This window comes from Pleurodeles waltl, chromosome 6 (assembly GCF_031143425.1).
Source record: "Pleurodeles waltl isolate 20211129_DDA chromosome 6, aPleWal1.hap1.20221129, whole genome shotgun sequence".
NCBI classification, from domain to species: Eukaryota; Metazoa; Chordata; class Amphibia; order Caudata; family Salamandridae; genus Pleurodeles; species Pleurodeles waltl.
The window spans coordinates 145,661,871-145,674,588 of NC_090445.1; the positions used below are offsets into that span (position 1 = coordinate 145,661,871).

General features: G+C 42.9%; 1 protein-coding gene across 2 annotated transcripts in view; it reads right to left on the reverse strand.

Annotated features, from left to right (window-relative positions):
• Positions 1 to 12,718, reverse strand: part of LOC138299405 (keratin, type I cytoskeletal 19-like) — a 138,747-nt gene that overhangs the window by 13,948 nt on the left and 112,081 nt on the right. For both annotated transcript variants that reach the window (XM_069237637.1, XM_069237636.1), the window contains exons 4-5: positions 5,963 to 6,127; positions 981 to 1,106 (exon numbers count right to left, since the gene is read on the reverse strand). In XM_069237637.1, coding sequence (XP_069093738.1) covers positions 981 to 1,106; positions 5,963 to 6,127 — 291 coding nt within the window. The remainder of the gene's footprint in view (positions 1 to 980; positions 1,107 to 5,962; positions 6,128 to 12,718) is intronic.

Here is a 12,718-nt window from a genome sequence, read left to right on the forward strand (position 1 = left end):
GTTCCGAAGCCCCATGTATTGTCTTGCAGGTCCTAGAAACTTTGGAGTGTACTCCTCTTGCCTAAACGTTAAATCTGGGACTTTGAAATATTTTTGTTGGCTTTGTGCCTGGAAAACCATGAAGGGACTGGGACCAAACAGCCCGCTGATCTGTCGAGGGTGCATAGCTGGTGGGCGTCACTTTTCCACAGCTTCCACTTCATTCTTCACTAAAGCAGCAAATCATAGTAAATGGAGCCAATGGCGACCGGCATTTGACGGCGTCGAACTATCTTCAGCTACAACTTGTAGCCATCCGCTGGAGTGGAAATATGACTTCTAGAAAAGACTCTGAATCCGAAGGTAGAAATCTTCATCGGGCCCAATGCTGAGCAGCATCCAATCAATGTCATCCTGGGTGTGAACTTCAGACTTTTCCCCCCTTTGAGCTATTTTCTTGTGTTCATCAATGGTTTCACTGAGACCTCGTCCTTTACAAACCATTCATCAAAGAGCGCAACTTTGTATACAGCCAGCAGCCTTGCCACCTGAGGGCTCTAGCTTTGTGAAATCTAACCAGTGTTTTGGACACGGGCTCTGTTGTAGTCAGCCTTAAACCTTACCCTTGTCCTGGTCGAAGCCAACCAGTTGTTAGCAGTTTTTGGTTCTATTTTTTTTTAAACTTTAGAAATTCATAGCTCTGTTCCCCTCATTGGATTTTTGTTGTGTTGGTGTTATTGTGTACATTAAAATGTTCTCTATGTTTATAAATTGAAGTGGGATTTTTATTCTGTTGGATTTTTTATGTTTTTCCTGTTCTGGTACTTCTACATACTTTATGCATTGTCTTATGTTAATGCTGTCTGCTGTATTCCATAGCAACCAGGAGTTGAGGTAGGGTTCGGACTAGAATTCAGGTTGAACAATTGCAGTTTTGAAGTGAACTGTTCCACTCCTCAGATTTAATGGTTGAACAAGCATATGCGATTGGGAACACTCACCCTGCTTAGCTCTGCCTGGAACTCTATCTGTAGGTTCTGGTAGATGCGTTTCAGCTCAAGTTCTTCTTTATTGTCAATTTCCACTGCTTGAGAATCTGTGAACTCCTCGTGTTGTAGTGCTTGGGCCTGCAGATGACAAAGTAACATATTGTGAAAAGGGCATTTGAACATTTCCAGTTTTTAAGACTCATCATAAAGCTTAAAATCACATCTCTAAATGTACAAGTTCCTACAGCAAATAATGACGGAATACAGAAAATCTTTTGGACCTATGGGTAACAGAATGGAGATTCTAACAAACCCATAACATTAAATTTCCAGATTGATGAGGCACTAGACCACTGCATACTCAATTTGAATAGGGTTTAGGTACAAGTATTAGAATTAATTGTTGACCTCAGGCAGAGGTGGGGAGTCACAATACGGAAGTCTCAGTAAAGACTGGCATACAATACTGATATACTATGAGTGGGGGTCAGTATTATTAATCCGTATACTGTGACATTCAACATTTATTGGGCTCAGATCTAAGATTATTCCAACAAAAGTCCTCCTGAGAATTTTTTTGGTCTCCATCAAAATACTTAAAAGTCATGTTAACAGATGAAAATAAATGCTGGAGGTGCAAGAGGTCAGGAAGTTTTGGCATATACCACATGACTGTCCTAAAGTTAATAGCTGGTGGGAAAAGGTCAATTTGGCTACTCATTGGAACTTAAACTTAAAGTTTGCATATTTTTTATGTCTGGAGTCTCCACCATGAGTGCAGAGATTTTGGAGTAGTGGAGTAGTACTTCTGCAGTGCTCATTTATGTACTCTGATACTCCTGAGCAAATTAGCCCCAAAGATCGGAAATAGGAGTATTCATAAATATTAATATTAGGCAATTGGATGTTTCAGGGATGATTTACAAGGGCATTTAAGAGTACATACAAGAGTACTCCTGTAGTACGTCTTCAGATCCCCAAGTATAAAATAAAATAAATATATGTTGCCTTGATTTTCAGGAATTAAAAAACCCTTATAGTGTCTATGTACACTTTTCTAATTCCAAGTTAGATCTTCCTATAAAAATGGAGGAATGTCCATAAAGCTGGTCCTGCTGCGTATTTATTTGTTGACTGACGGTCTATAGCACTTTCAACTAAGTGCCATTCTAAAGCTGCAATGACACTGTAAAATAAGTATGAGTAAGGATAGAAAATAATAGGACGATGGAAATAGAATTAGGAGTTTAAGACAAAGGTAACAAGAAAGAAAGAACAATAGGATTTTGACAGTAGAAATAACTGGTCTAAAGTATGTTTGGTGACAAATAATCATGAAGATACATTTCTAATCAAACTGAGGAAAGAAGACAATACCACTGGTAGATGGAAAACATCCACAAATGGTCCAATGTCTGGTTAAGAGGGACACAATTAAGCAGATGGAATTTCAACTTACCTCAGCAAAGGCAAGCTACCAGTTTATGGAACTCAGCTGCTTCTCTATTTTCAACGCTGACAATATGGTTATTTACGGGCAAACCGATTTAGGGGTAGCACCTGTTTTCAGGTCCTGTTGTCTATGGATGTGGTTCAACTGCATGCATTGTCTCAGGCTTATCTACATTTCTCTATTTTAATTCCCCACCTGTGCATCCAACTGAAAAGCTTGACACAGTTTTCAAATGTACCCTTATAGTGCAACATTATTTTATCTCCTGCAGAGGTGAGGAGAGGCAGTTTTGCCCTCAGATTCTTGACCAGTGGCTTACCCTGGTTAGCAATATCCTATTTTGTTGTGATGTTGGTTTAGATATGATCCCATTTTTGCATTACTATTTAGGTCGTACAGTTTGGGCATGACTTCTAAGGTTCTGATGATGATCCTATGATTACAGAAGGATTAAAACGTTGTCAGCTCCAACACACCAACCCTTTTTATTTGCGTAATTGATTATGGGTGCAGATGTGTCTTGTTTTGTATAAATGTGACGTTATAACCTTGTGATGTGTGTCACATGATTATGCCTGAGTCCTTTCTTTCAGTTATTACTTCATGTTTTGTTTTTTGTTGTTGACTCAATGGAGGTGTCCACCTCCAAAGATTGTTTTAACTGTGTCAATAAAATGATGGTTTTAAAAGGTGATTGAACCACTTTTCTGGACATTTTTTTCTCTCCAGTATATTAGCTGATATATGATTTGTGTAGGGAGCCCTGTTCCTTAAAACAATAGTTACCCCTGGACCCTAATATCCATGGGTTTCCGTTGTGTTTCTATAACTGCTTATGGAACTCTGGCAGCCCAGCTTCAATGAATGGAAACATAAACACAGCATTTAATTGAGGCCACATTGCAGGGACATAATACAGATAATAAGATCCATAGGTGTTTGGGACTGTATGGTTGAATCTGCGTTAATAGCAGCATGAATCAGCACTAAACTAGACTTAACTCCTCAAACATCATTTCTCCTAAGAACACAAATAAAGGAGAGAAGGTTTACACAACAGCGGAAAGGTGCCTTTCCATTGAGGTATCAAGCCAGGCTCAGTTAGGCAAAGCTGCAAGTTGCTACAAGGAACTGCAGTGACTTCATTGGGACAGTCCACTCACATGAAACGGATCATCCCCATTGTTGCTGCAACCAACCTTCCCTCATGCCTTCTCCCAGTACTGTCGCCAAACGTGCATAGGCTCATGTGAATTGAATTGGGGCCTTAGTATCTCTCTGATGTATTTCAGACCATGTCATTGATTTTGCAGATAAGTTTTTACCATTTGCTGTATAACGGCATGGAAGCTGGTGGGAATATCTGTTGTGCTTATTCTAGTTTACACCAAAACCATTTGAAGTTAAATGCAAAAGCTTCACAGTAAATATTAAAAGTTCCATTCATTTTACAGGCTTGATAAAAACAACTGGTGAAAACAGAAAGCACATACCATGTTAGTGGTGTGGGGTGTATGCTGAGATCCACTTGCCCTACACACCACCAGGCACAGTCTTGGATGAGGGAAGGAGACCACTGCCCACATCATACATCATAGCAACCATATAGGATGACCCTCCTTTCACCAGCACCATGTACAGTTACAACTTGTTGTATGTCAGAACATTGTTTACACAAATATTGTTTGACCTAAATACTGTGTCCTGTTGAGTGTAGATGTTATAGGATTAGTTCCAATGGAGGGACAAATTTGTAAACAACATTCAGGACAACGAATATTTGTCAGACGATCCTCTGACAATGGTATTCTAGTGCCACTCCAAAGAAGTCAATAGCTTTGCATCTTCTATCGAGTGTGTGTCCTTTGTTCTTTGGAACCGCGACCAAAGCATTGCCCTCATCATCACAGTTTCTGTCACATGATTATGCCTGAGTCCTTTCTTTCAGTTATTACTTCATGTTTTGTTTTTTGTTGTTGACTCAATGGAGGTGTCCACCTCCAAAGATTGTTTTAACTGTGTCAATAAAATGATGGTTTTAAAAGGTGATTGAACCACTTTTCTGGACATTTTTTTCTCTCCAGTATATTAGCTGATATATGATTTGTGTAGGGAGCCCTGTTCCTTAAAACAATAGTTACCCCTGGACCCTAATATCCATGGGTTTCCGTTGTGTTTCTATAACTGCTTATGGAACTCTGGCAGCCCAGCTTCAATGAATGGAAACATAAACACAGCATTTAATTGAGGCCACATTGCAGGGACATAATACAGATAATAAGATCCATAGGTGTTTGGGACTGTATGGTTGAATCTGCGTTAATAGCAGCATGAATCAGCACTAAACTAGACTTAACTCCTCAAACATCATTTCTCCTAAGAACACAAATAAAGGAGAGAAGGTTTACACAACAGCGGAAAGGTGCCTTTCCATTGAGGTATCAAGCCAGGCTCAGTTAGGCAAAGCTGCAAGTTGCTACAAGGAACTGCAGTGACTTCATTGGGACAGTCCACTCACATGAAACGGATCATCCCCATTGTTGCTGCAACCAACCTTCCCTCATGCCTTCTCCCAGTACTGTCGCCAAACGTGCATAGGCTCATGTGAATTGAATTGGGGCCTTAGTATCTCTCTGATGTATTTCAGACCATGTCATTGATTTTGCAGATAAGTTTTTACCATTTGCTGTATAACGGCATGGAAGCTGGTGGGAATATCTGTTGTGCTTATTCTAGTTTACACCAAAACCATTTGAAGTTAAATGCAAAAGCTTCACAGTAAATATTAAAAGTTCCATTCATTTTACAGGCTTGATAAAAACAATTGGTGAAAACAGAAAGCACATACCATGTTAGTGGTGTGGGGTGTATGCTGAGATCCACTTGCCCTACACACCACCAGGCACAGTCTTGGATGAGGGAAGGAGACCACTGCCCACATCATACATCATAGCAACCATATAGGATGACCCTCCTTTCACCAGCACCATGTACAGTTACAACTTGTTGTATGTCAGAACATTGTTTACACAAATATTGTTTGACCTAAATACTGTGTCCTGTTGAGTGTAGATGTTATAGGATTAGTTCCAATGGAGGGACAAATTTGTAAACAACATTCAGGACAACGAATATTTGTCAGACGATCCTCTGACAATGGTATTCTAGTGCCACTCCAAAGAAGTCAATAGCTTTGCATCTTCTATCGAGTGTGTGTCCTTTGTTCTTTGGAACCGCGACCAAAGCATTGCCCTCATCATCACAGTTTCTGTTGAATTCTTCAGATCATTAATGTCTCTCTCTATTGTCTTGATAACCTTCCTCAATCACTTGTCAAAGGAAATGTCATCAGCATTCGACAGAGATCATGTTTCCATTTTTTGTCTTGTAGCATGTCTCAATCTTCTGTCTTAAAAAGTGTTGCAACAGTTAGTTTTTGGGCATTCCATGCTTAGTCCACTCCAAGGCATATGTTTCTTGACCACCTCAGAGCATTTTTCCTCACCGGTCCTAAAGCCACACTCTATCACACATCTCTTACCTGCTGCTGTAGCCAGATGGCAGCCTCTCGCCGGTACTTGTCAATAATTGCTTCATACTCCTCCCTGACCTCCTTCAGGAGGGCTGACAGTTCTCTCGACGGAGATGCATCAACTTCTACATTCACATCAGAACTGCGCTGCTGGCTTCGCAAAGCATCCATCTCCTGTTAAGTGACAAAGAAGAAAAAAATATAAAAGTATGATTTGGTGTAGCCGTGCATGAGTCAAGGTTAGTGTTCACAGTCCCACACCGGAATATTATTTTCAGAATATCATCTAACTTCATTATTGTGTCCGAAATATCATCCACAAAAATATCGCCCCAGTGGAGACAATTTACACCCAGTAGGGTGATATTTTCATAAATGATATTTAGGAAACAATATTTATGTCAGCTGAGATTTCTGTATAGAATATTCAGACTTACATCCACTGCACCAAGGTGCAACTGCGTGGTTTGTAATTATGGGAAACATTTATGCCAAATTGATTTCAAAATAGATTTAGAAATGGGGTTTCTAGTTTGCTAGGGTATGCACCTAAGCCAGGCGGAACCCACCCACTATAGTCAGGGCAGGGAGTTACACGTCCAAGATAACCCCTGCTCACCCCCTTGTTAGCTTGGCATGAGCAGTCAGGCCTAACCCGGAGGCAATGTGTAAAGTGATTACACAACACACACAACACATGTGATACAAAATGTACACCACAAAGTAAACACAACACTGAGCTATGTAAAAATAAACTGTATTGCACAAAACATAATTAGACCAACATTACACGTAAGTAATACCCTGCTACCTTAGCAGTTGTCAGAACGTTACACATGTTACTAATACTCTGCAAGAATACGCAGTTGTCACATTAGAACATGCAAGTACTCAGGATTCTGCAACATAAGCAGTAGTCAGGAATTACAGTACAAATTCTATGCACTTGCAATGAATAACTCCTAAATACCCATAGAAGGAACATTAGAAAACATCTCACAAGTCACATAAATACATATCAACAAATCATGCCCATAGAAGGAACATTAGCACATATATGTACTGTCAGGAAAAGCAGATAAAACATATTAACCCCCCCCAAGGTCCATACTAGGCTCATTGAGCCAATACTTTCTCAGAAGTACCTGATTTCCTGTAGAAAAGGAGGCACTCCCTGTGCCTAAAGGGAGGAGCATAGGGGGCCCCCGGCACTCCTGTGCGCACAACGGGGGCCACAAGGTGCTCCTTGGGGAGAGGGGCGGTCAGTGCCCTCTCCGCGGTAACAAAACGGGCCCCTCTTGGGACCCACGATCTCCAATGGCCCTTTCCCAAAGGGGGGGCCCAAAAGCCAACAAGAATTAGGTAGCTGGGGTGATCGCGCCCCTAAGGCTCCCTTTCCGCTCCGCCCTTTCCACCCCGTGTCCTGCGAAGTAGTGGCCAGCAGCCCTTGTCCTCGGTGCGGCTGCCAAGAATGAGGGAGGAAGCAGGGGCCTTCGATGAGGCTTCCCTCCTGCTTCCCAACGTGGTCGCACGGTGCGCGAGCCGCTTTCCAGCCCGACCTGGGCTGTCGTGTGTGGCAGGCACTGAGGATGGTGCCTGCAGGTGCCCCAGGGGCGCGTCAAAAAGCGCACTTCACCCCAGGGGCACTATTGGAGCTCGCTCACTCCTGTTCTTCTTTCTGTGGTGCCCTGGGGGCATTAGATGGAGCGCGATGCGCTCTCACCACCACAAACCCCCCGGGCTGTGGCAGTGGATCCTGGCAGGAAACATGCGCTGTGAAGAGTGCGAGGGGCACTCCGGTACTCCCGGGCTGCGGCAGTGATCTTGGGGGCCTCAAAGGGTGCTTTTTAAAAGTGGCAAGGCCTCACTGTGACCCCGGCTGCGGCGGTGATTTTTCTGGAGAATCAGGAGCATTTTAGAAAGCACGAAGGCACTGTGATTCAACCTGGCTGCAGCAGTGAATATCTTCCGGCAAGAAAACTTGCTTTTCAGAAGCGCTTTACAGGCACCAAAGAGCGCTCCCAAGGCACCTTGCAGCCGAGGCAGAACTCCTCGTGCTGAAGAGAGTTTTACAGAGGTCAGGGGCCACAGCACCCTGCCTCTGGAGACAACAGGTAAAAAATGGGTGCAGGGCTGGAGAACCTAGCAGCAGGTCAGCTCTACAAGGGGGTGCAGGCAGTGGCAGTTACTCCTTGTGACCAGGCAGGTCACAGGTCAGAACAGCAGCAGCAGTCCAAGGTGGTCCTGGTGAGTCCTTTCAACAGCGTCCTGTCCAGCTCCAGGTAATGTTCTTGGAGTCCAAAGTGATGTCACATGGGGGCTACCTTGTGGGGAAAATTCCCCTGTACTTATACCCGGTTTACAGTGTGTTTTACAATGGGTAGGAGAGAGGGTTCCAACCAGTTACAACTGGTTCTGGGAGTGCCCTTTCTCTCCTTCAGCACAGGCTCCAAACATCAGTGGGGGGTAAACGACCCTATTGTGTGAGGCCAGGGCACAGCCTTTACAAATGCTGGTGTGCCCCGCCTCTCCCTTCTCTCAGCCCAGCAAGGCTTTAAAATATGTAGATGCACCTCTGTGACACCTCCACCCTCCCTGTGTTCAGGCTGTTTGAAAAGTATGCACAAAGCCCCAACTGTCAGTCTGCCCAGATGTGGATTGGAGGCAAGCTGCAAAACACCAAAGTCATAAGCACAGATAAATGTGTACTTTCTAGAAGTAGCATTTCTGTGAAAGTAATAAAAAATACCCCTGCACCAGTAAGCAGCATTTCTCATTACTATTACAACCATACCAAACATGCCTACGCTACCCCTCATAAATCAGACAATACCCCTTACGCATAAGGCAGGGCATTTCCAATGCAATCTTATGAGAAGGCAGCACTCACAGCAGTGAGACACCAAGTTAGGCTGTTTGTCACTACCAGGAAAGGCCATCCAACACGGCACATGTCCTGCCTTCTACATACATGGCACCCTGCCCAAAGGGCTAGCTAGGGCGTACCTTAGGGGTGATTTACATGTAGTAAAGGGGAGTTCTGGGCCTGGCAAGTCAATTTAGATGCCAGGACCTTGTGGCGGAAAACTGCGCACAAAGGCCCTGCGCTAGCAGGCCAGAGATAGGTTTAACAGGCTACTTCAGTGCAAGCAGCACTGCAGGCCCACTAGTAGCATTTCATTTACAGGCCCTGGGTATAGGGATACCACTTTACAAGGGACTTATAGGTAAATTAAATATGCCAATTAGGTATAAGCCAATCATACCAATTTTGTAAGGGAGAGCACATGCACTTTAGCACTGGTTAGCAGTGAAAAAGTGCTCAGAGTCAAAACGTCAGCCAACAAAGGTCAGAAAAATAAGGAGGCAAAAGGCAAAAACTCTGGGTAATGACCCTGTAAAATGGCCAGGTCCAACAACAGAGATATAAGTTTTCTCAAATTTTAGATTAAATTCTCAGAATGATTACCAGGAGAACAAAACAGTCGCTCATCTTCTATTTGATGTCCCTCAGAACCTCTCCATGAAAAACAATCCCCAGTATTCTATATTTTATGTACAAACAGTTGCGGCAAGCAGAAGGGGTGGGGCGGCATGTGGGGTGGGGAATAAATAAAAATTATGTTAAAAATAAATAAATAAATAAAAACGTACCTCCTCCGTTGCCGCCCGTATCGCAGTTGTACCTCGTTGCTCCAGGCTGCAGGCTCCTAGCCTTCCCGGTGGCCAATCCTGGCGCTCCAAGGCAGACTGGGAGCCTGTGCAGGCTCTCTCCAGCTCGGCAACTGTGTTGCTGGGCTAGAGAGAGCCTACTGCGCATGTGTGTTTGGCCCGCCTGAGACGGCCGGCCAAACACACACGCACTCTGAGGGGGAGTGCTGTGCACTTCCCCTCACTGCTTGTCACCCCCGTGGCCCTGCCCCTTTTACCAAAAATAAAAATAAACACAGTTTATTATCGTTTTTTGGTCAAGTGTTTGCAGCTGCTGCTGCTGGCGGGGGTGACGCTCCTCCGTCCCAGTGGAGGAGCAGCCCCTGTGTACAAACTGTGAATATAAAAAACATTCACAGATTCCTTAGAATGTAATTCTGGTATGTTATCTGCCAGGTTTAGATTTACAACTCTTACATCAAAATGTTTTTCAAAAATTTGTTAAAGCACTGTTTTTCAATAATGATTCTTTTTGTACATACCAATTATTTTTCGTCCCAAATTGTTATATTTTTCAATTGATTCATTACAGTAGTGAATTGTTATTTTTTCAGACTCAAGTGCCTTTTAATGACTCACTATAGAGTGCATATTGGCCTAAATCTCTACCAATTTTGCCCAGTCATAAAGGCCCCCATCAGATATTTTGCTTGTGCTGACTATTATGCTTTTTCCGTAAATGACATCAGTATTTTGACCCACAATCAGTTTTGGCCTTACATTATACCTATAGCACATTAATTGTGACCAATTACAGCCACCCTGTTAAATTTCTTGTAAGGTTCAGATAAACATAATTAGTTTAGATGGGGCAACCATAGGGACACCTCTGTGTACATTGTGCAACTTACAAGCAATAGCAAACTAAACAGCATTTCTGTAAAATTGGAAACATATTATATTCTTCTATATGAACAAAAAGCTGTTTTGATAGCCTCAGGGATGCAAAAAATGTGAAAAAAGGGTAAAGTGTCTTCAATGTACTTGACTAGGGCATAGGGACTGTTGTTGGCCAACCAGCTATTGACCACAGGCAAGTGAAATTTTGATTGGTTTTGCATAAAATGTTGACTTCCAGTACCACTATTGCGCACTGAACAGAAAAATAATACATTTTCTGTTATTCTTCAAAGCTTGTCCTGGTTATTTAGGAGGAAAGTCCCCAACCGTAAGTTTGTCCTGAAGTATGTTGGCAGCTTAGGTAACTTGAAAAAAAGTCCCTAAATGTGGAGGACTGGAACTTGAGAATCCAGTCTTAATTTTCCAGCATGAATCACCAACTCTCATTTTAGATCTACAAGCAAATGTTGACTTGAAGCCAGTTCACTGGAATTGTTTGACAAAGTTAGTAATCTTGTCAGTCCCAGGTTCATCTATATCTTCTAGCCATGGGAGGTAAAAGCACATCAAGCAATCAGGAGAGGTGTCCAATTCTAGCCAGTCCAATGGAGTTCATTGAGACAGGCCACTTCTATGTTTTAGAACTTTCTTACACACCACAGAAGAGATGTTGAAAAGGGGAAAGCAGGTTCTCTTCCAGAACTTGGATTCCGTCAGCCCTCGAGATCAGCAGAAGGCTTGGTAAACCATCTTTGAGGTAAAGTGATGGAGCAGACACAGCAAAATATGCCTGTCTCCTCTACTCAAATAGGAAAGTAGGTACTCTTCAGTGCAACAATAGTGGTGAAACCTAAACAGCCCTAATAAAATTTAAAATCTTTCCACTCCAAGTTGGTCGGCAAATTGATGCACTACCTCTCCTGGGTACTTGCATATTTATCCCATAGTACCATGTATCCAAAAATCAAGATGGATTCTCTTGTCTGAGCTGTGTGGAGCTCTTTCCTTGCCCCTATCTCCAGCCCTTACTCTATATTTACAGTTAACAGGATGTCAAAGGAAATATCCTCCCTGAGCCATCACTTAATCCAGGTCTCATGTAGCTAGCTCCAATGAGGTTGAGAGTCCCCATTTCTAAACAGGGACTATGCTATCAGTGCCATTTCAAACAAAATGTGTAGCTTAGCAACTCTTATCCAGTCCTGGTTGAATAGCTAGCCGTTTCAATGGAGGAGCCAGCTTTCAAGGGGTTGTGATCCCAGACACAAATGTCTGTGGCTTTGAATGTGTTTCAGTTGATATCTGGAAAAGATATTTAATAAATCCAATCTGGGGAGAAGGTAATAGATAATAAGCATTTAATGTCACCACTTATCCTCTGAGGTCAGATTACCTAATACAAGAATGTTGTTCTGATAACACATGGGGTGAGTGGGATAGAGTGAAATGTAGATGCTAACGAGATGTGGGCAGATGCAGAGACACAGGAGAGAATGGGGCAAAGTTAGAAGGACTGAAGAGAAGGGGAGAAAAGTGAGGAATAAAAAGGAATTGAGTGATGTAGAAAAAAAATAGAGACAGACTAAATGCAGTGTAGGAACGTCAGTGGAGAACAGAGTGAGGGGAGGGGAGGTGGAGAGATACAGTTTGGAGTCTAAGGATAGTGAAAGGAGGAAATTGGCAAGATGCAGAGGAGTGAGAGGATGGCAGAGTAGGAATATTCTTTTTTTAATTCAGAATGTTTTGCGTGTTAAGACAGCTCACAAACATGTGAGAACATCACAAACAATTTGTCACCCATTTCCGCTTTCCTCGCCCCGGCATGGCAGTACATGAACGAGTGCTTGAATATAAAATTTGTCCCACTCCTTCCTAGGTCCAACCACCGCCCCCCTTTTAGGGATCCTTATTACACTGAAGATCATTAGGGTCCCCAGAGTGTGCCAGTAAATAGGCAGTCAGCTGGCTCCAGACGTTTTTAGGCTGGGAGGCCTTCAGTAGTTCCTCTGCATATATTTCTGAGATTGACAATAAGACATATCTAACAACCAGGCTTTCTTGGGCTTGACCTTACTGCTCCAGATGAATGAAACTCTTCTCTTCGCTAACAGTAACCTCACTGACACAAACCAGAGGTTTACAGCCGAAAGTTCACTCAACAGTCCCAGGAAGACACAGCTGGGCCATAACTTATGCTTTCCATCACCTTGTTAG